This window comes from Tachypleus tridentatus, chromosome 10 (assembly GCF_004210375.1).
Source record: "Tachypleus tridentatus isolate NWPU-2018 chromosome 10, ASM421037v1, whole genome shotgun sequence".
NCBI lineage: Eukaryota > Metazoa > Arthropoda > Merostomata > Xiphosura > Limulidae > Tachypleus > Tachypleus tridentatus.
The window spans coordinates 116,340,164-116,362,527 of NC_134834.1; the positions used below are offsets into that span (position 1 = coordinate 116,340,164).

At 32.8% G+C, this 22,364-nt stretch overlaps 1 protein-coding gene across 12 annotated transcripts in view; it reads right to left on the reverse strand.

The window, feature by feature from the left end:
- Positions 1-22,364, reverse strand: part of LOC143230141 (FK506-binding protein 15-like) — a 118,527-nt gene that overhangs the window by 39,620 nt on the left and 56,543 nt on the right. For 10 of the 12 annotated variants that reach the window (XM_076463216.1, XM_076463213.1, XM_076463207.1 and 7 more), the window contains exons 16-22: positions 17,495-17,713; positions 16,802-16,897; positions 14,111-14,205; positions 12,276-12,378; positions 6,119-6,281; positions 4,152-4,267; positions 3,721-3,804 (exon numbers count right to left, since the gene is read on the reverse strand). In XM_076463216.1, coding sequence (XP_076319331.1) covers positions 3,721-3,804; positions 4,152-4,267; positions 6,119-6,281; positions 12,276-12,378; positions 14,111-14,205; positions 16,802-16,897; positions 17,495-17,713 — 876 coding nt within the window. The remainder of the gene's footprint in view (positions 1-3,720; positions 3,805-4,151; positions 4,268-6,118; positions 6,282-12,275; positions 12,379-14,110; positions 14,206-16,801; positions 16,898-17,494; positions 17,714-22,364) is intronic. The other 2 variants (XM_076463209.1, XM_076463206.1) reach the window with 2 other exon arrangements.

A 22,364-nucleotide genomic window follows, 5' to 3' on the forward strand; every position in this document is an offset into this window, starting at 1 on the left:
GCATTCGTCCATCTCACAGCCTGTCATTTCTGTAGAAAGAAAACTGCCAAAAGGTGAGTGTTCAGCAGGTTTCAGAAATGTTTCCTGTATGGAAAGACATTCAAGATGGTAGGAAGCAATCAGTGTTTTGATGTCATCCAGATTAGAACATAAACCTTGACAGTTCCATTGTATCAAGGTGGCCATTTTTATTTACATTTAGGTGAATTGGGTGGAGAATCCTTTTGTTTACAACCACATCTTTTATTCTTACTGTCCTTATTTGAGTGAGGTCTATCGACCTCCATGGATCCTACCCTGAGCCAATTGGGCAGGTCTTTGCTGTTGGAAGGAGATTCCAATGACTGTGGACGTGAACGAATGATCATTTTGCATTCTGGGGTGGGAGAAGATGTACCCGAGGAAATGCATGTACCCGGAACGAAAGAATGTGGATCTTGTGGTTTGTTGGAATGTATGTAAGGTACAGAGATGGGTGTTGAAGTTCATTCATCAACTTTTTCAACCATGAAGGATAAAAGATTTTCATTTCTTGAAAACGATTCTTTTGGAGGCACAGAGAGATCTGTCTGCACTCCCACTGTAGTTGTGGAATGAAGTGCAGCAGCATACATCTGAAATAAAGCAGTGGACAGCAACTTTTGAGACTTAGGATAAGTTATGGTATGGATCATTTTCAAACGCTGCACCTCTTTTTCTTCCAACTAAGAATGAAAGTCATACGAGGTGAGAGCCATTGCAACTGACGCAATGAGGGTCCATTTCACACTCATAAGCATCATGTTCCTTGCTACCACAATAAGCACACATCAGGGAACCATGACATGGCGTCTTTTAGTGACTGAACTGCTGACACTGGAAACATCTGAGAGGGTTTGGAATGTATGGCTGTACCTTGCAATTAAGATAACCTGTCTTGATGGTACCAGGTGGACATGATGATGTAAATGTCAGAACAAGGATATTGGTCAACATCATAATTCCACCTTTGCGAGTGGAGATATACCTCACTGCAGAAACTCCTTGAGTGGAGAAACCATCAAGAATCTCTTACTCGGGGATGTTGTTTGAATCCCTCTGAACAATAACTCCTCATGGTGAATTCAAAGTAGCATGAGGTGTAACCTCAATAGGTATATCCCCAATTGCCTTTGAATGGAAGAGAAGTTCAATATGTTGAGATGTGGATGTTTCCACCAATACGTCACCAGATCAAAGGTTCTTTACTGACTTTGGAAAGCCAGCAAGTCCCTCCAGTTCTTTCTGAATGAAAAAGGGAGACATGTGCCCTAAACGTTTGTCTGAAAGAGAATACAGGATAAGAAAATGAGGTACAAGAGGTGTTACAGATGTTGAAGATTACTGCTCAGAATCTTCGAGGCATGGTCGTTTACCTATGGACTGTTTTTCACTATTTTATTTAAGTTTTTACTTGGAGAATCCATAATAAAAAAGGGAAATTCTGGTGCCCACTGTCCCCACCCACCATGGAGCCCTATGAGGGGGATGCACTGCAATGTCAAGCAAGGACAATGCAGCAATGCCAGGGTTTTGTGAGCACTATACCCAAACACCAGCATCAGATATCCACAACACCTGCTGAGATCATCTAACACTGGTACTTGGTTGACCCTAGCCCAAGTGGACCAGCTGACTGACCCAAGGTCACCCATCTACAGAATTCAAGACCAAAATTGTGTGTTAGGGTTGGACCCCTCAACCACCAGGATCTTCTCCTCCTTTTCACAGCTTGCCATGCACGGCAAACACGAGTGCATGTTTATATCGCAGAGGAGGTAAACTGAAAAAACAGAACCTTCCCTTGGAGGTCCCCTTACCACGTACAAGAATCCACACCCAGGGGCATTTGGTGAGATATTGTTGGTATGATCCACTTTGAGTTCCTGCCACTCAATGTAATGATTACATCAGACTTCCATTGTCAACTGTTAAAGCACTTGAATGCTGCACTGAAAGGAAAGAAGCCTACTTTGATCAATCGTAAAGGTGTTGTGTTACACCAAGATAATGCATGGTCCCATACAGCAAGAATCATATCTGCAAAGATTGAAGAGCTAAACTGGGAAAAACTTCCACATCCTCCTTCTTCTCTAGTCCTTGCTCCATCTGATTCTCATCTATTACAAAGTTTGCAGAACTATCTTGATGGAAAAGAGCTTAGAATGCATGAAGATGTCAAAACTACCCTCTCTACCTTCTTTTCCTCCAAACCTCAAGAACTTTATAAAAGTGACATGCAAAAGTTTGTGAATCGTTGGCAGGAAGTAATTAATAATAATGGAACATACATTATTGATTAAATAACATTAAGAGCCTTCGAAATCCTTTCTCTTTTTCTGAAACTAAAAACAGACATTACTTAAGGGATGACCTGATACATTCATTTGGGACTGTAACCACACACCATAATACAAAACATTTTAGACCTCATCATGGTTCAGTTCCTTCACTCCACATGTTTTAACCCTCATCACTACATATCATGGTTAATATCCTGCACTACACACAGTATTTTAACCCTGATCATTATGCATAATGGTTCATTTCTTTCACTCCACACAATATCTCAGCCCTCATTATTATACATCATGTTTGAATTCCTGTAATTATCTTAAGAACAGAGTACTGTATGTACTACATATACCACACATATGTGGAATGTATTACATAATCTGTAATTCTGAATGATGAGAAACCCACTTGAAAAAACAAAAATGCATTTTAGAACAGCTGGTATGGATATTAACACTTTTATTGATAAGGAGAGAACAACGTTTTAATATTTCTAAATCATTTTCGGTTGTTCTATCCTTATCAAGAAAAGTGTTAATACCCATACCACCTGCTCCGAGATACATAACCTGTAATTGTATAAGATATTGCTTTAACATACTAGAAACATCAATATGTATTTATAATACTTACATTTTCTTTGCCCTTTTTCAGCAGTCATAAAAAGGGATGAATTTATTAGTTATTTTAGTCCACATTATGATTTACTAAAAATGTTATTGTTAATTGAAACTTAAAAGTAAAATAACCTTTAATCAAACCAATATCATTTAATGCTGTTACAACAATAAAATAACATCCAATCCAATCAAGACATCAGTTAACATTATTACAGTAACATTTAACAAAGCCAAAATCACAGTAAACACTATTTCAAGAGAATAAATTTAACAAACCAACGTATCAATTAACACTATTACAATTTCTTCTTTAATTTTACTTCCATTAAGTGTATTAATTAGAAGTTTTTATTGTGTTACTTTTAATTTTTCACTTATGCACTTAGCACACAATTTTTTTTAGCTCAGTATACAGCTTAAAGATTAGTCAACCTTCATGAAAATAACTGCTGATTAATATATTGATAACAGTGATGGTATCCAACTTTTAAAACTGAATATCCTAATCTTTACAAGTAACAACAGTATATTTAATTAGCTTAACTGGCTATACTCTTAACTGATTTGACTTCTTTCTTATCCAAGTACGTAGCTTACTCTGATGCCGAAATCGTAAAAACATTTTTATAATATAATTAAAGGTACAGAAATTTCCTAATGTTCAATTATTTTATGTTAACACACAGATTTTATTTTCAATGAAGTTCATAGTTCATTTATTTATTTTTTGAGAAAGTTTTAGTTTTACAACAAAATCAATGAACACAGTTGAAAAATGAATACAAACCTTATGTAAAAGTCTTATTTCTTCCATCTCTTCTTCTACCTTTTTTTGGCCTTCTATTAACTTTTGTTTTTTATCTGTCAAATTCTGTTTAACAATAAAGTTTTCATATTTTAATTCCTCCACTTACATTGCCAAACTTGTTGTCCATGAAAAATAAATACATTTAGAAAATTATCACATTTTTTAATTCTTTTAGTGTATCAAACACAAAAAACTTTTTGATTTCAAAGAACATATCTGTATGTAAACTGCAATTTGAAATGAATTGTGCTTGAAATAAATTCTAACCTTTTCTAAAAGCTGATTAATTTGTATGATGATATCAGTACTTGAAATGAATTTTAATCTTTCATAAAAACCAATTAATTTTTATATTGATGCAAGTACTTGAAATTAATTTTATTTGAAAGTTGATACAAGTGAACTTTAACCTTTTCTAGAGATTGATTAGTTTCTTGTAAGTCAGTACAATGTTCTTCCAAGTCTTTCTTATGTTTCTGTGCTTCTCTCAAACTATGTTGGACAACCTTAAGTTCACCTTCACGTTCTGTGAGAAATACAAAATATAAAGATATTACTAAAACAATATCACGTTCCCAGATAATTTCTGATTAATTTCTAAAGCTAAAAACATACATAAGTGATATGGAAGTAACAAATTAAAGTTGTTTTTTTTGCAAAATCCAAATTGAAATTACAGTAATGGCTGCAACATATAACATATCTAATTATATGAAAAATAGATTTCAAATGGAATTTTAGAAATACATTTCAAATGTCTTTTGTGTCATTCCTAAAACAGCCTAAAAGCACTTGATATGTTCTTTTTCAGTGGAACTTTTCAGTTTCTTTGTTATTTTCTCTACTGTATCTCAAAAAGGAATCAGTCAATTCATATCAACCTCATGACCACTAAAATCAAAATCAAAATAAATTTAAGTTACGTTTTTTTTATTGTAGAATATCTTCAAATTGTAACATGAAACTAAAGTTTATTCTAAGTAGCTCTTTGAATCATGTTTAATCACTATTCGTGCCATTATAAATATTAAATTACTCAGGAAATGTGCAGCTCACAAAACATTTTTATTATAATATTCACTTTACCTAATACAACCTTAACTATCATAAATGGATACTACTTTTTCACATTTTAGTTGCTTTTACAATTATACATGAAGAATAAACATGAAATAAAATACTTAACCAATCTTTGTTTTTCAACTGTTGACTATTGAAGAGAGTTAACCCTAATTTGTTTTATAGTAATGACTGTTTTGAATTTCATACAAAACTACATGAGGGCTATCTGCACTAGCCATTCCTAATTTAGCAGTGTAAGGTGAAAGGGAAGGCAGCTAGTCATCACCATCCACCACCAACTCTTGGGCTCCTCTTTTATCAACAAATAGTGGGCTTCTCCGTCGCATTATAATGCCGCCATAGCTGAAAGTGCAAGCATGTTTAGTATGACAGATTTGAACCTGTGACCCTCAGATTATGAGGTTAGTGCCTTAACCACCTGACCATGCTGAGCCCTCTACTGATAGTAATGTACTTAATTGTTATTTAATTAAACAATGCACCAAACAAAATAGACTAATAGTGTGCAAAATATATACACATTCCCTTACCTCTCAAAATGTTGCTGGCTTTCTAACTATGTGGCAAGAATTCGGAGTTGTTAAAAATTCATCCAAGCTAGTTGTTAACTTTCTCATAGTGATGACACTGATATTCTACTGTTAAGAACAATGTTATATTTCATTTGGTTACAGAAAACCTTGCCTTTCTATTGCTTATAGGTAATATGTAATCAAATGGAAGAGAGAACTATTAATAAATTATAAAAGAGAAGATGCAACAGGTGGGTGTGGCAGTAATTCTGTAACCACATTTCTTATAGTTTTCAATCTTGTTTGGTTACAGAGTTACTGAATAGAAAATGAGACCCCTTCTGCCACACCCACCTGTTGCATCTTCTCTTTTATAATTTATTAATAGTTCTCTCTTCCACTTGATTACATATTACCTATAAGCAATAGAAAGGCAAGGTTTTCTGTAACTATTTTCTATCCAGTAACTCTATAACCAAACAAAACTGAAAACTATAAAAAATGTGGTTTTTATTTGAGCAATGATGAATTTATAGTAAGTAATTTATGTTTTGCAAAATTAATAAATTAAAACTTAAGTACTATTAAAATATGGATTATTAGCTAAGATTTTATGCTATACCATACTAATTACTATAACAGACAAGAGTAGCTTAATAAACTGTGTCAAATACCCATGATGATAGGATCAAACTTAAAAATTCAAATACAAATAACTCAATTTACAGCATTTTATACAAATCTGATTTTTATGATACATATTTATATTTTCTAATTTTCACCTGAAAGCTGATCTTTCAACTTTTCCAGCTGTTCTTTATACCTCAAAACTTCAGAGTCAGCCACCTGTAGCCTTTGATGTAGTTCACTTTCTTGTTGCTTCATTTGAATTTCAAGATAATTAATTTTAGACACAGCTTCTCCATACTCTACAGCTAACTTTGCCTGAAATAATAACATGTAACTGCAGACTGTTGGGATAAAATCTGGAACCAAACTTTTAATGACAATATTTGTATAAAGATAATTTCTTTAGATGTCAGTACAAGTGATCTGGTAGAGATGCTACATTTAACCTTCAGAGTAATTTTTAATATTACCAATGAATGTATTTTTATAAATTGTTCTGCTGGATTTGAAATGAACACAGAGAACAACTATTATTTCCAAACAGATACAAAAATCTCAACAAGACACTAAAATAATCACTCTCACACAAAAATTTCCTCACACTTAACATAATTTCAAGTAAAAAAAACAATGTTCCAAGTTTCCAGACTTGACACTTCTACTACTACAGATTTCTTTTTAAAATGTTCCAAGTTTCCAGACTTGACACTTCTACTACTACAGATTTCTTTATAAATTGTTCCAAGTTTCCAGACTTGACACTCCTACTACTACAGATTTCTTTATAAATTGTTCCAAGTTTCCAGACTTGACACTTCTACTACTACAGATTTCTTTATAAATTGTTCCAAGTTTCCAGACTTGACACTTCTACTACTACAGATTTCTTTATAAATTGTTCCAAGTTTCCAGACTTCACACTTCTACTACTACAGATTTCTTTATAAATTGTTCCAAGTTTCCAGACTTGACACTTCTACTACTACAGATTTCTTTATAAATTGTTCCAAGTTTCCAGACTTGACACTTCTACTGCTACAGATTTCTTTATAAATTGTTCCAAGTTTCCAGACTTGACACTTCTACTGCTACAGATTTCTCTTCTTTTTCAAATGTTCCAAGTTTCCAGACTTGACACTTCTACTACTACAGATTTCTCTTCTTTTTCAAATGTTCCAAGTTTCCAGACTTGACACTTCTACTACTACAGATTTCTTTATAAATTGTTCCATATTTCCAGACTTGACACTTCTACTACTACAGATTTCTTTATAAATTGTTCCATATTTCCAGACTTGACACTTCTACTACTACAGATTTCTTTATAAATTGTTCCAAGTTTCCAGACTTGACACTTCTACTACTACAGATTTCTTTATAAATTGTTCCATATTTCCAGACTTGACACTTCTACTACTACAGATTTCTTTATAAATTGTTCCAAGTTTCCAGACTTGACACTTCTACTGCTACAGATTTCTCTTCTTTTTCAAATGTTCCAAGTTTCCAGACTTGACACTTCTACTACTACAGATTTCTTTATAAATTGTTCCAAGTTTCCAGACTTGACACTTCTACTACTACAGATTTCTTTATAAATTGTTCCAAGTTTCCAGACTTGACACTTCTACTACTACAGATTTCTTTATAAATTGTTCCATATTTCCAGACTTGACACTTCTACTACTACAGATTTCTTTATAAATTGTTCCATATTTCCAGACTTGACACTTCTACTACTACAGATTTCTTTATAAATTGTTCCAAGTTTCCAGACTTGACACTTCTACTGCTACAGATTTCTCTTCTTTTTCAAATGTTCCAAGTTTCCAGACTTGACACTTCTACTACTACAGATTTCTTTATAAATTGTTCCAAGTTTCCAGACTTGACACTTCTACTACTACAGATTTCTTTATAAATTGTTCCAAGTTTCCAGACTTGACACTTCTACTACTACAGATTTCTTTATAAATTGTTCCATATTTCCAGACTTGACACTTCTACTACTACAGATTTCTTTATAAATTGTTCCATATTTCCAGACTTGACACTTCTACTACTACAGATTTCTTTATAAATTGTTCCATATTTCCAGACTTGACACTTCTACTACTACAGATTTCTTTATAAATTGTTCCATATTTCCAGACTTGACACTTCTACTACTACAGATTTCTTTATAAATTGTTCCAAGTTTCCAGACTTGACACTTCTACTACTACAGATTTCTTTATAAATTGTTCCAAGTTTCCAGACTTGACACTTCTACTACTACAGATTTCTTTATAAATTGTTCCAAGTTTCCAGACTTGACACTTCTACTACTACAGATTTCTTTATAAATTGTTCCAAGTTTCCAGACTTGACACTTCTACTGCTACAGATTTCTCTTCTTTTTCAAATGTTCCAAGTTTCCAGACTTGACACTTCTACTACTACAGATTTCTTTTTCAAATGTTCCAAGTTTCCAGACTTGACACTTCTACTACTACAGATTTCTTTTTCAAATGTTCCAAGTTTCCAGACTTGACACTTCTACTACTACAGATTTCTTTATAAATTGTTCCAAGTTTCCAGACTTTCACTTCTACTACTACAGATTTCTTTTTCAAATGTTCCAAGTTTCCAGACTTGACACTTCTACTACTACAGATTTCTTTTTCAAATGTTCCAAGTTTCCAGACTTGACACTTCTACTACTACAGATTTCTTTTTCAAATGTTCCAAGTTTCCAGACTTGACACTTCTACTACTACAGATTTCTTTTTAAAATGTTCCATATTTCCAGACTTGACACTTCTACTACTACAGATTTCTCTTCTTTTTGAAATGTTCCAAGTTTCCAGATTTGACACTTCTACTACTACAGATTTCTTTTTCAAATGTTCCAAGTTTCCAGACTTGACACTTCTACTACTACAGATTTCTTTTTCAAATGTTCCAAGTTTCCAGACTTGACACTTCTTCTACTACAGATTTCTCTTCTTTTTCAAATGTTCCAAGTTTCCAGACTTGACACTTCTTCTACTACAGATTTCTCTTGTTTTTCAAATGTTCCAAGTTTCCAGACTTGACACTTCTACTACTACAGATTTCTTTTTCAAATGTTCCAAGTTTCCAGACTTGACACTTCTACTACTACAGATTTCTTTTTCAAATGTTCCAAGTTTCCAGACTTGACACTTCTACTACTACAGATTTCTTTATAAATTGTTCCAAGTTTCCAGACTTGACACTTCTACTACTACAGATTTCTTTATAAATTGTTCCAAGTTTCCAGACTTGACACTTCTACTACTACAGATTTCTTTATAAATTGTTCCAAGTTTCCAGACTTGACACTTCTACTACTACAGATTTCTTTTTCAAATGTTCCAAGTTTCCAGACTTGACACTTCTACTACTACAGATTTCTTTATAAATTGTTCCAAGTTTCCAGACTTGACACTTCTACTACTACAGATTTCTTTATAAATTGTTCCAAGTTTCCAGACTTGACACTTCTACTACTACAGATTTCTTTTTCAAATGTTCCAAGTTTCCAGACTTGACACTTCTACTACTACAGATTTCTTTATAAATTGTTCCAAGTTTCCAGACTTGACACTTCTACTACTACAGATTTCTTTATAAATTGTTCCAAGTTTCCAGACTTGACACTTCTACTGCTACAGATTTCTCTTCTTTTTCAAATGTTCCAAGTTTCCAGACTTGACACTTCTACTACTACAGATTTCTTTATAAATTGTTCCAAGTTTCCAGACTTGACACTTCTACTACTACAGATTTCTTTATAAATTGTTCCAAGTTTCCAGACTTGACACTTCTACTACTACAGATTTCTTTATAAATTGTTCCAAGTTTCCAGACTTGACACTTCTACTGCTACAGATTTCTCTTCTTTTTCAAATGTTCCAAGTTTCCAGACTTGACACTTCTACTGCTACAGATTTCTCTTCTTTTTCAAATGTTCCAAGTTTCCAGACTTGACACTTCTACTGCTACAGATTTCTTTATAAATTGTTCCAAGTTTCCAGACTTGACACTTCTACTGCTACAGATTTCTCTTCTTTTTCAAATGTTCCAAGTTTCCAGACTTGACACTTCTACTACTACAGATTTCTTTTTCAAATGTTCCAAGTTTCCAGACTTGACACTTCTACTACTACAGATTTCTTTTTCAAATGTTCCATATTTCCAGACTTGACACTTCTACTACTACAGATTTCTTTATAAATTGTTCCAAGTTTCCAGACTTGACACTTCTACTGCTACAGATTTCTTTATAAATTGTTCCAAGTTTCCAGACTTGACACTTCTACTACTACAGATTTCTCTTCTTTTTCAAATGTTCCAAGTTTCCAGACTTGACACTTCTACTACTACAGATTTCTTTATAAATTGTTCCAAGTTTCCAGACTTGACACTTCTACTACTACAGATTTCTTTATAAATTGTTCCAAGTTTCCAGACTTGACACTTCTTCTACTACAGATTTCTTTTTAAAATGTTCCATATTTCCAGACTTGACACTTCTACTACTACAGATTTCTCTTCTTTTTGAAATGTTCCAAGTTTCCAGATTTGACACTTCTACTACTACAGATTTCTCTTCTTTTTGAAATGTTCCAAGTTTCCAGATTTGACACTTCTACTACTACAGATTTCTTTTTCAAATGTTCCAAGTTTCCAGACTTGACACTTCTACTACTACAGATTTCTTTTTCAAATGTTCCAAGTTTCCAGACTTGACACTTCTACTACTACAGATTTCTTTATAAATTGTTCCAAGTTTCCAGACTTGACACTTCTACTGCTACAGATTTCTCTTTTTCAAATGTTCCAAGTTTCCAGACTTGACACTTCTACTACTACAGATTTCTTTATAAATTGTTCCAAGTTTCCAGACTTGACACTTCTACTACTACAGATTTCTTTATAAATTGTTCCAAGTTTCCAGACTTGACACTTCTACTACTACAGATTTCTTTATAAATTGTTCCAAGTTTCCAGACTTGACACTTCTACTACTACAGATTTCTTTATAAATTGTTCCAAGTTTCCAGACTTGACACTTCTACTGCTACAGATTTCTCTTCTTTTTCAAATGTTCCAAGTTTCCAGACTTGACACTTCTACTACTACAGATTTCTTTTTCAAATGTTCCAAGTTTCCAGACTTGACACTTCTACTACTACAGATTTCTTTTTCAAATGTTCCATATTTCCAGACTTGACACTTCTACTACTACAGATTTCTTTATAAATTGTTCCAAGTTTCCAGACTTGACACTTCTACTGCTACAGATTTCTTTATAAATTGTTCCAAGTTTCCAGACTTGACACTTCTACTACTACAGATTTCTCTTCTTTTTCAAATGTTCCAAGTTTCCAGACTTGACACTTCTACTACTACAGATTTCTTTATAAATTGTTCCAAGTTTCCAGACTTGACACTTCTACTACTACAGATTTCTTTATAAATTGTTCCAAGTTTCCAGACTTGACACTTCTTCTACTACAGATTTCTTTTTAAAATGTTCCATATTTCCAGACTTGACACTTCTACTACTACAGATTTCTCTTCTTTTTGAAATGTTCCAAGTTTCCAGATTTGACACTTCTACTACTACAGATTTCTTTTTCAAATGTTCCAAGTTTCCAGACTTGACACTTCTACTACTACAGATTTCTTTTTCAAATGTTCCAAGTTTCCAGACTTGACACTTCTACTACTACAGATTTCTTTATAAATTGTTCCAAGTTTCCAGACTTGACACTTCTACTGCTACAGATTTCTCTTTTTCAAATGTTCCAAGTTTCCAGACTTGACACTTCTACTACTACAGATTTCTTTATAAATTGTTCCAAGTTTCCAGACTTGACACTTCTACTACTACAGATTTCTTTATAAATTGTTCCAAGTTTCCAGACTTGACACTTCTACTACTACAGATTTCTTTTTCAAATGTTCCAAGTTTCCAGACTTGACACTTCTACTACTACAGATTTCTTTTTCAAATGTTCCAAGTTTCCAGACTTGACACTTCTACTACTACAGATTTCTTTTTCAAATGTTCCAAGTTTCCAGACTTGACACTTCTACTACTACAGATTTCTTTTTCAAATGTTCCAAGTTTCCAGACTTGACACTTCTACTACAACATCAGTACAAAGGAAATTTTAAAAGCTTTCTTTCAGGACTTACAAAAACATTTATATTAGTTAACCACAGATGCTCAACTCCAGCACAAAATTTTCTATGTCACTTTACAAATACAAGCACACTTCTTTGAAAGTACTGTACCTTTTCTTGCTCCAATGTAAGAAGTCTTGCTTGGGAATTGGTTGTAGAAGTGTGAAGAGAATCACTCCTTTGTTCTAGCATAGAATTACTTTGTTCCATGAATCTATAAATAAAGATTAAAGAAAAACATAAGTCCTATCAATATTTAATAAACAAACCACACTATTTTAAATTCATTCAGCCATATAAACATTACAAAAATATTTCACAGTCAAAATCTTAATTTAACTGTATTTTTTTCATTATATAATTTTGTTTGGGTCATCATTTTAACATTAAATAACAATTTTGTTCTGTTAGACTCATTGTTCATAAGATTGTCCGACACAAAGTTGTACAACTATTTTCTGAAATAGTTATTCGACTATTAAAAGAAACATTACATTGTGTACGAAATGATTAAAACTGCTGTACTAGACATTCTTAAACATTCATACAAATGTTTTTATAGACGGTTAAATAACTGATTATTACACTATTTTAGAATGTCTTTAACATTGTTTCCAGGTTTTCTCAAAACTCAATGGTGTGATAATCGGATAGGGTGACAAAATGGAAAGCTACCCAGAACTAATAGTGCATCATAAAGCATGGATCATTAAGAATTTTGGGGTTACTTCATCAAGGAAATTTTTAAAATGGAAAGCATGTTCAACATTGGCAGTGTTTATAACCATAGCAGATTATTGGATATTAATAACTTTTGGTGAAGAAAGAGGTACAGACATTTTTGAATAGCAAGTGATTAAGGTTTAGAATGGAAAGGGATATAAATGATGGATGCTTATTTTTGTTTGTTTTTGTTGGAAATTATTTAGGTGTGGTACAGATAGAGGTCTTATAAGGACCTATGTCCAAGGCAAAATCACATGCAACTGTAATGCACAACTAGACATGTCATGTCACTTAAAATATGATAGGGACTGGTCCAACTAACAATTGGATTTCACTTCAAAAAGTGTTAATATTTAACTATTAAATTAATAACATATAATTTTCCACTAACATTATATGAAATGAAACCAATAAAACAGAAGATACCCATAGAAGCTATAATGGACAAAAACATTAAAACTATTTTTATTAACAAATATTCTGGAACTCCTTATGTCATTTATCAATTTTGACTGATATTATTCTACACCACATTTTTTATTTCATATTTCTTACCAATACTTATAATTCAATATGAGAAATGCCAAGAATAACCCTATGCTTTGAATCTGTAATTGCTATTAACCATACTTTGCCTGAAAATGGCTCACTCATACAGGCTGAAAAAATGTGGTTTTGATTGCTTAAAGGAACTATTCACAAAATCAGATCTTCTCAATACTTTATTACAAGATATAAATGGAAAACATAAGATGCAACGAGTAAAGCTGATTCACACTGCATTTCAGGAGCCTCTACAGAGTGAAAAACATGAAGTGTCATATTCTTGCATAAGACAAAGATGATTAATATATTCTGGGCATATCTCTGGACAAAAAGATAAGAAAATATACTCATTGATATATGATCCTGTAGGGCTAATCAGAAGAGGACTGTGGTTTGTATTTCTTCTGTCCTTCTTACCATCACATTTGATGGTGGTACACATGTAATCAAAACTGGTACCAATGAATTTATGTAATTATCCATTCAAAAACATATTTATAAGCTAATAATTTAGTTATATCCCTTTATGTTTGCCTAGAAATAATACTACAACGTTTCTTTCACTACAATGAATGATTTTTATACCAGGAACTTGTGGTACTTATTCAAAAAGCAGGCAATTCAAACAATAAGGAACTCAACAAAATAGTCGAAGTTAAAAGAAATATACATACTTCTGATTTTTCTGTAAAAGATCACAAATCTTCTCGTTTAATGTTTGAATTTTAGTATTTTTATCATCAACATCATTCTTCAGTCGTGAATTTTCCTGTTTAAACAAGATAACTTTCCTTATAATGTATCACATACAACTTAACAAGTACTTAAAGAATATATACATAAAAATATACACACTTGAGAAAAGGTACAAAATACATTAAAGTATTTGTTCTGAATCTTTTACATGATTATAAAACATCTCACCTTAAGAGGCCTTTATTAGTATATAAAGGGTAGGGTTCCAAGTTATATGACTTACACTTTATAGGGATTTCACTCATTTCTGTCAAAGCTTCTTGAACCTACATGTTTTTTATAACATCATGACTTACATTTTGGTATCCTTCCTCAAACAAAGGATATTGTTAAGATATGTTTAGTTTAGAAACCCTCATAGTAATAAATTATTACAAAGAATCTTAACAAGTTGTGCTACAGAATTTGCCAAAAAGATGAAGATTTATATCAGTCATTAAATATTGAAAAAAAAACAACAACAAAATTCTAATAAATTACAAGCCTTGCCAACCAACACTTCCCACAAGTGGTAAAATGTACAAAACTACACTACTCAGTGACCAACAACTGAAAACTGAAGGATTGTATCCCAACTGTGCATTGACTGTTGAAGGTGGACTACATTAATTGGTATACCAATAAGCACATACATACATAAAAGAGAATGTTTATGAAAGGCTTAACTTTACAAAAAAGTGGAAATGATTAGCAAGATTATACTAAGATGCATCACTATGTGGAGACAAACTTAGTGGAGAGTAAAAAACTGAAATATACATGGAAATTAATTCATTACAGTTAAGTAAGAACTATCAGATAAATATCTCATTCAATGTGTCTTGGGCCAACAAGCACCTTCCAAGTGTCAAGTGTTCATTGGCATAAAATTTGTTAAATTAAACAAAAACAGTATAATCAAACTTCAATTTTCATTCAGAAATACTTTGCTATTTTGACATTCTTCAACATTTATTTAATGTAATTTGTAATTAAAAATGAAAAAAATTGCATGTTAACATACAGCTCTGAGAAGCCCCAAGAGTAAAAAAAATACATTTATATATTGTTTCATATTTTGTCCGTCTACCACAAAGTTCAGATCTGCTAAAACACTCTAGAGGATATAATTATTATTGTTTTGTTTCTCATATGATTTTGTTTTCTTCTATTAGTATATCCTTTTAATTTCCACCCTTTTATGACCATTGGTGATTTAGTAAGTACTAATGGAACTCAGCTTTAAAAAACAGCTGAAATCAAAATCTTAATGCCATTAGATGGAGAATCATTTATATCAGTGTAGAATGAATAAACTCATGGCAGATTATGTTTTTGTTCTTGTGTTTGTTGTTAAGCACAAATCTACATTATAAGCTACCTGTGCTTTTCCAACTGCAGTTACTGAAACTTGAATTTTAGTGTTATAAGCCCTCAAACTTACCATTAAGTCATGGGAGAACTCAGGGTTCTTTGAGAAAGTGACAAGACCAAGCAGATGGAAAGAATTACAATAGAATATAGTGGGAAGTTTAGAACATTTATTACCAATCATACACAGGAAATTATGTTTTGTTTCCTTTTAATGTTTTTTCCTTGTTGAGCATGTCTGTTTTCTATCACAATACTTTGGGCAAGCTTTATTAGCATTAAAAGTCCGGTAGGCATAGATAAAACATTTAAATATTTATTTATCGAATATTATTGTTCAGTTGAAACTATTAAAACAACACAGTAACATAACTTATAATTTATAAAGTACATTTTTCATTTATAGATAAATTTCAACCAAGAATATTGTTTAAACAAATACTGTTACCTAATCTAATCTACTACCATTTCAAATATATAGGCAAACACTAAGTCACAAGTAAAACTGTCATTATCTGGGATGTTGTTTACAATTTACAGCCATAAGACTGCAGTAAAATAAGTGCTTCACTCAAGGTCAATTAAACTGAAAGTACTTGGTCAAATACAGTTGAACTTTTTGATTAATACACAAAAAGAACTGAAATTATAAATCAAAACACTTTATACTATTTTTTTCCAAACAGCATCTAAAAACATTTTTGAAACTTTATAACATAAAATATGATAAAAAAACTACTCTATAGATAGCTGGTATAGATATTAAAATAAAAATAAAGTGCAGAACAACAGATTGTCCTTCTTAGGTCATCTTCAGATTAACAAAGACAATCTGAAACTGGGTGTGCATATTACGAACAAGTGTGTGAATGGATACAAGAACGTAGGCAGTGTTACAGTTAGATGTTAGGTTATTAATTAATATAGATGTAAAGGTGTTCCTTTATGTTAGTTCAATCTTGGCTTGAGTTCTTTTGACTTCAAATGGATTCCTCATCATCATGAAATCAAACTATGTCAAGTTATGTATGCCAAAACTATTTTGACAAAGTTTTAAGCAATTTGTGATGGGGTAGGGGTTCAGAAGGACATTAAAACATGTAATCCAGAAAATGTCACTTAAATAAATCCTTTTTAGTTTATACATCCTGGGATGAGAAATTTCTCTGTATTTTGGAGAAGCAAAACCCCTTGTCTATACTGAAATAAGAATATTGTGTATTGTTTTTTAACTTAATTTCAATACAAATCTTCAGTACCTGAACAATTCTCTGGATGTTCTGAAGAAGAATGGATGTCTCCATGTAAGTTGCACCTACAACTGCTTGTGACTGATTGGATTTGATGTCTTCCATCTGTCAACAAAGTTCTGTCAGTTTACATTGTCATGTTAAGGGATCATAGAAACACTTGATGTGTGTATGTTGTATAGACTTCCTCAGGCAAGATATAAAGTTGGTAAACAGGAATCAAATACAAAATAAGAACTTAAATTAACTTGTACAATTAATAAACAGAGAAACCTACGCTCATAAAGACTTCCTTAGGCAAGATATAAAGTTAGTAAACAGGAATCAAGTATACAGACAATATAAAATTTAGTCAAAGCTATATGGAAAATTAAAATACTATAAGTTTCCCAACATGACAAGAATTCTAGAAATGAATGGATGTTTTTACAAATAAACTAAACAGAAATTTCTATATGTCAAGTAATTATTAAACGTTCATTGTTTATAACAATTAAGATTAAAGAAATGATGATCTTACTTAATAATGACATTAAGATAAGCCTGAACATAAACTCACTATTCACAAGTATGTTCAAAGAGCTCAATCTTAGCTTACAATGCAACCATATTATTCTAAGCTTCAGCTTTGAGTTATACCATAAATTGATCACTGAAAATGGTGAACAAAATCTGACTCAAAGTAAGAAGTAATAAAAGTACCTTGTTTAAAAGAAGGTCAACCTTATCTGCTATCTTTCCAAGAGACAGACGAAGTTCGGTATTCTGTGTCCTAGTTTCCGCTAACAGCACAGGAAGTTGATTATCCAGAGGTGGATTTATTCCGGATACACTTGTCATGGGAAATGACTGTTGCTGTGGGAGAACACCAAGTGGAGGTGCTACAGGCTGTTGAAAACTGTAACTATATGGCAGAGATCCCTGCAGTAGAGTTTGGAATTTATTTAGTTTTTGTTAAAGAACCCAAGGAGGGTAACTAAACAAAATGAGCTACATTTTCATCTCATAGTAAGATAGTTATACAGCCCATGACTGACTGTCCAAATCTTTAAGACATTTAATACACAATAAAAAAAATATCACACTTATTACAAAATGTCATTCTTCTATCCTGAAGTACACAACTTGCTACATTAATGAACTGTCTGGCCCAACTAGCATGTCTTAGATTAATAAAATGTCCACTATTTGTCACACATGTGAAAGTCACAATCAGTCATACAACAAGCTCAAATTTGAAATACACCTCACAAAGTGGAAATGTGTTACCTTCCTAAATACACTGAGCAGCAAAATAATATATCTTTAATTTAATTAAACAGGTAAACAAAGAACACATCAAGCAAAGGTAACAAATCAAATAAAAACATTTAAAAGTTATGGAAAATCGTAAAGTATTGGATTTAAAACTGTAAAAGATATACAGTGATTCTGAGGAAGAAAATAAGAAAATGAAAATTAAAATGAATCTTTTGAATGTAGTAGTGTTATGTGGGTTTTCATAAAATGAATAACCCTAGTAATTTAATGCAAGTATTTGATTTGTTAAAGAGTTAAATATTTCCTTGCATAACACACCACTAAGCACTCGTGTGATTTGCTTGTGAATTACCATATGCATGTTGTTTTTTCTCATGAAAAGGCCTGTGATCACCAACAGATTTTTGTCTGTCATAGCTATGTTTTTATAACATTCATCTACAAAGACTTACTGTTTGAACCAGTACAATAGTGCCAAAAGAAATATTTAATATTACTCAATCAAGTTGAAACTGTTGGGATATATATAAAAAAAACTCTGTAAATAATAATAAAAAAACTTACAATTTTAAACCTAAACAATTTTTAATGCTTTTTTCAAAGTAGTGTATCATTTTATTTAGAAACCTCAGAACCTGAATAAAGTGAAAAACTGAATCTCTTTTAAAGCATAAACTAGTTTGTTTTTTTTAGAAAACTCATTAAGTTGTACATAATAAACAATTTGGCTAAATATTTCTACTGTGAGAAGGAAAAAAACACCATGTGATATCGATGATATCCTATAGTACAGAACAGGAAGAATATAAAACAGACCATGTGATATTGATGATATCCTGCAGTACAAAACAGGAAGAATATAAAACAGACCATGTGATATCAATGATATCCTATAGTAGAGAACAGGAAGAATATAAAACAGACCATGTGATATTGATGATATCCTGCAGTACAAAACAGGAAGAGTATAAAACAGACCATGTGATATTGATGATATCCTGCAGTACAAAACAGGAAGAGTATAAAACAGACCATGTGATATTGATGATATCCTGCAGTACAGAACAGGAAGAATATAAAACAGACCATGTGATATTGATGATATCCTGCAGTACAGAACAGGAAGAATATAAAACAGACCATGTGATATTGATGATATGCTGCAGTACAGAACAGGAAGAATATAAAACAGACCATGTGATATTGATGATATCCTGCAGTACAGAACAGGAAGAATATAAAAAAGATCATGTGATTTAGAAATAGCTAGTAAAAAACTACCAAGGCTTGGTCACTACTCTAAACAAAATGTCAACAAAAGGGATAAAAGAGGACGAGAGGCACTTAGAAGCATTAAAGTTAAAGAGAAGATTATTTGTCAACAGACACTAGAACTCTCTGATTACCACAACAAAACAAGATTAATGGATAAAAAAATAAAAACTCTTCTTTTCAAGCTACTGAAAGAAAAGAAAAGAAATGCACAGAAAAATGCTAGTTGGGCAAAAAAACAGCTTGAATCACATGAGGGCTGTGTGCCAAATTCAAAATACTTAGAATTGAAAAATAAATTTTGTAGCTCAGTTAGCAAAATTGATGTGTTAGAAGTTGAGCTTGATGGCTTGAAGGAACAGGTTAAGTTAAAGACTATGGACTTAAAAGATGATAAAGGGCAGTATGGTATTGAAACTCACATGGCTGTAAATGAACTTAGTTCACTGGACATTGCACAAAGTAAAGTAGGTCCTGCAATGCAAGCTGTTGCTCTGTGGCTATTTAATATAACATTAAAAAATGTGCCTAATCGTAGAACAATTCAAGAAATTAATGATGAAGATCATTACATAGCCAAGTATTTCATTTCACAAAAAATTTTGTCCTCAAAAAACTGGGGCATCTCTAAAGATGGAACTTCTAGGAAAAAGCGCAAGATCCTGGATACAACACTTGTTGCAGATGATGGCTCTACAATGTCTGTAGGTTTTCGCCAGGTGGCTAGTGAAACAGCCCAGACCATATCAAATGTGACATCTGAACATCTGGATGAGCTAGCTGCTGAGGCAGGTGGTGACAAGAACATTTTCCTACATAATATTGTAAGTAAACTATCATTTTTCATGTCGGACAGGGCTGCTGCAGAAAAGAAATCAAATATACTTTTGGAAGAATGGAGAAATTCAGTACTGGAGGATGCTTCAGAAAGTGATGTACAAGAAATCAACAAATTCTATTGCATGGCACATGTACTCCTTGGCTGCCACATGAATGTGTTAGGTGAGATTGGCCCAGTCATCAATGAGAAAGGTGCATTAGGCCGTGACCAGCTCCCCCAATTTGTGAACTATCGCAAGGATTGCATTGTAGAAAGGGTAGTGCAAACAGCATCTGACGTTTTTGGTCTTGTTGGGGACCATCTTGGTTTAAGAGACCTGTGGGAAGTTCATTGTGCAACATTAGGTTTGAAATCATTAATAAATAATTATAAGGACAATCGTTTTAATGGATTATTTGAAACCTCAGCACAAGTACTTTATCACAGAAAGGACTTTTTGTATTTGTTAGGCATGCGGTCATCAAATAAAAAGCTCCAGGCACTTTCAGCTGACTTGTCAGACCCACTGGTAGTCAGCTTTATACAAGCAGTGGCAGTTGTGTTTATTCAAGTGACAGGACCATTTTGGAACTTATTAGAAGATGGTTCTGTACCATGTCAGTCTTTGTAATTTCATACAACCACTGCACGCTTATCTTGAGGCTGCCTCAGAGGACCCCTCTATTTTCTTTAACGAGGACGGTTCAGCATGCCTTAGGACCCACAGAGGACACTCAATCCAGTTGTATATTCAGTCTGGATTACTGACAGCGTTCTATCCTGAGCATGAGGCAGAGCTCAAGCAGACACTAGCAGCAGCAAGCTGGGGCTTGATTAAGACAGTTCAAATGCAGCTGAAAGACTTTTTATCAGGGGGGTGCTATGGAAACCTTCCCTCCACACAATTACTTGAATCCACCAAGTTTTCACACAAGACTAATCATGCCTGTGAACATCACTTTGGCTCATTGGATTCAAGTATGAAGCGCAGATCAAACTGCACCCTTCACCACCACAGCACTCTTCATCTTCTTAAGAGAAACCACACAGCAATAAAAACTTGGTTTACTGGTCTCTCTGATGATAAGAAAAAAGAGCTATGGAGTAGAGCAAGGACAAATGCAAGGAGCCTGAGAAAGATACACCAGGATGCAGAGTCTGAAGAGAGGCAGAAGCTACTACCTTCATCCTGCCAAGACAAACAAGCTGATTGCAATCCACAGGGACAGAGCCAGACCACAGAGTCCAAGAAGCTAAAGGGCCTGAGGGACAAGCTGGATAGACTACTGCCACCCCAAGACACACAGCTTACACCTCAGCAGTGGGTAGCTGTGGCGTATCAAGAAGGATGGTACCCAGGTATGTAACTAAACTTTTATACAATAATATGAAATGTAAAGGCTTGGTTACACACTATATATACAAAATCAGTGAAAAGATAATTAAAGCATTAGTTCTGAATAAAAATAATCATATAAATGTAAAATATAAAGAAATGGATAGTCACAGACAATTGCAAATCATATATATAATTTCTTTCAGGTCTCGTGCTACAACATGATGCAGGAAGGGTTCAAGTAAACTTCTCTGCCCGTACAGGAAATGCAACCTACTTCAAATGGCCTACAGGGAAAGACATTCAATGGGTGCAAAAGAAGTTTGTACTTTCAGTTGATCTAGGAATGGAACCAGTCTCAGGAGGGCGGATGTGGACCACAAAGTCATCTACCAGCATAGACAATGTTTACAAAATTTATACCGAAGTTTACTTCTGAACATTTAATACCATTGAGGTTGATACAGGCCTTCTTTTTGTCAGATATAATGCAACAAAATTGGAAAGTGACACTAAACTTGATATATACGAAGTGATATTTAATGGCATGATTTTTATTGAGTACTGACATTTAGTCATTGGTACATGATGGGAAGATAATACACAACAATGTTCATATTTAATTTTTTCATAAGTTTTGAAAGATATATTTTAATTATTATTAAAGCATGTGTAAAAGCATATAATGATTGTTTATTATCATCAATAATATCTCTTAAAAGCATATCTTTATTTTCATTGCTTTAAATGGTACATTGATCATGCTTTTTCACAAGGTGTGGACACAGAAATAAATGTCAAGTTCATCTCAAAATTTGTTGACTATATTTCTTTGAATAAATGTCTCTATATGTTAAATGTAGTTCATTATATGTTTTTTTAAT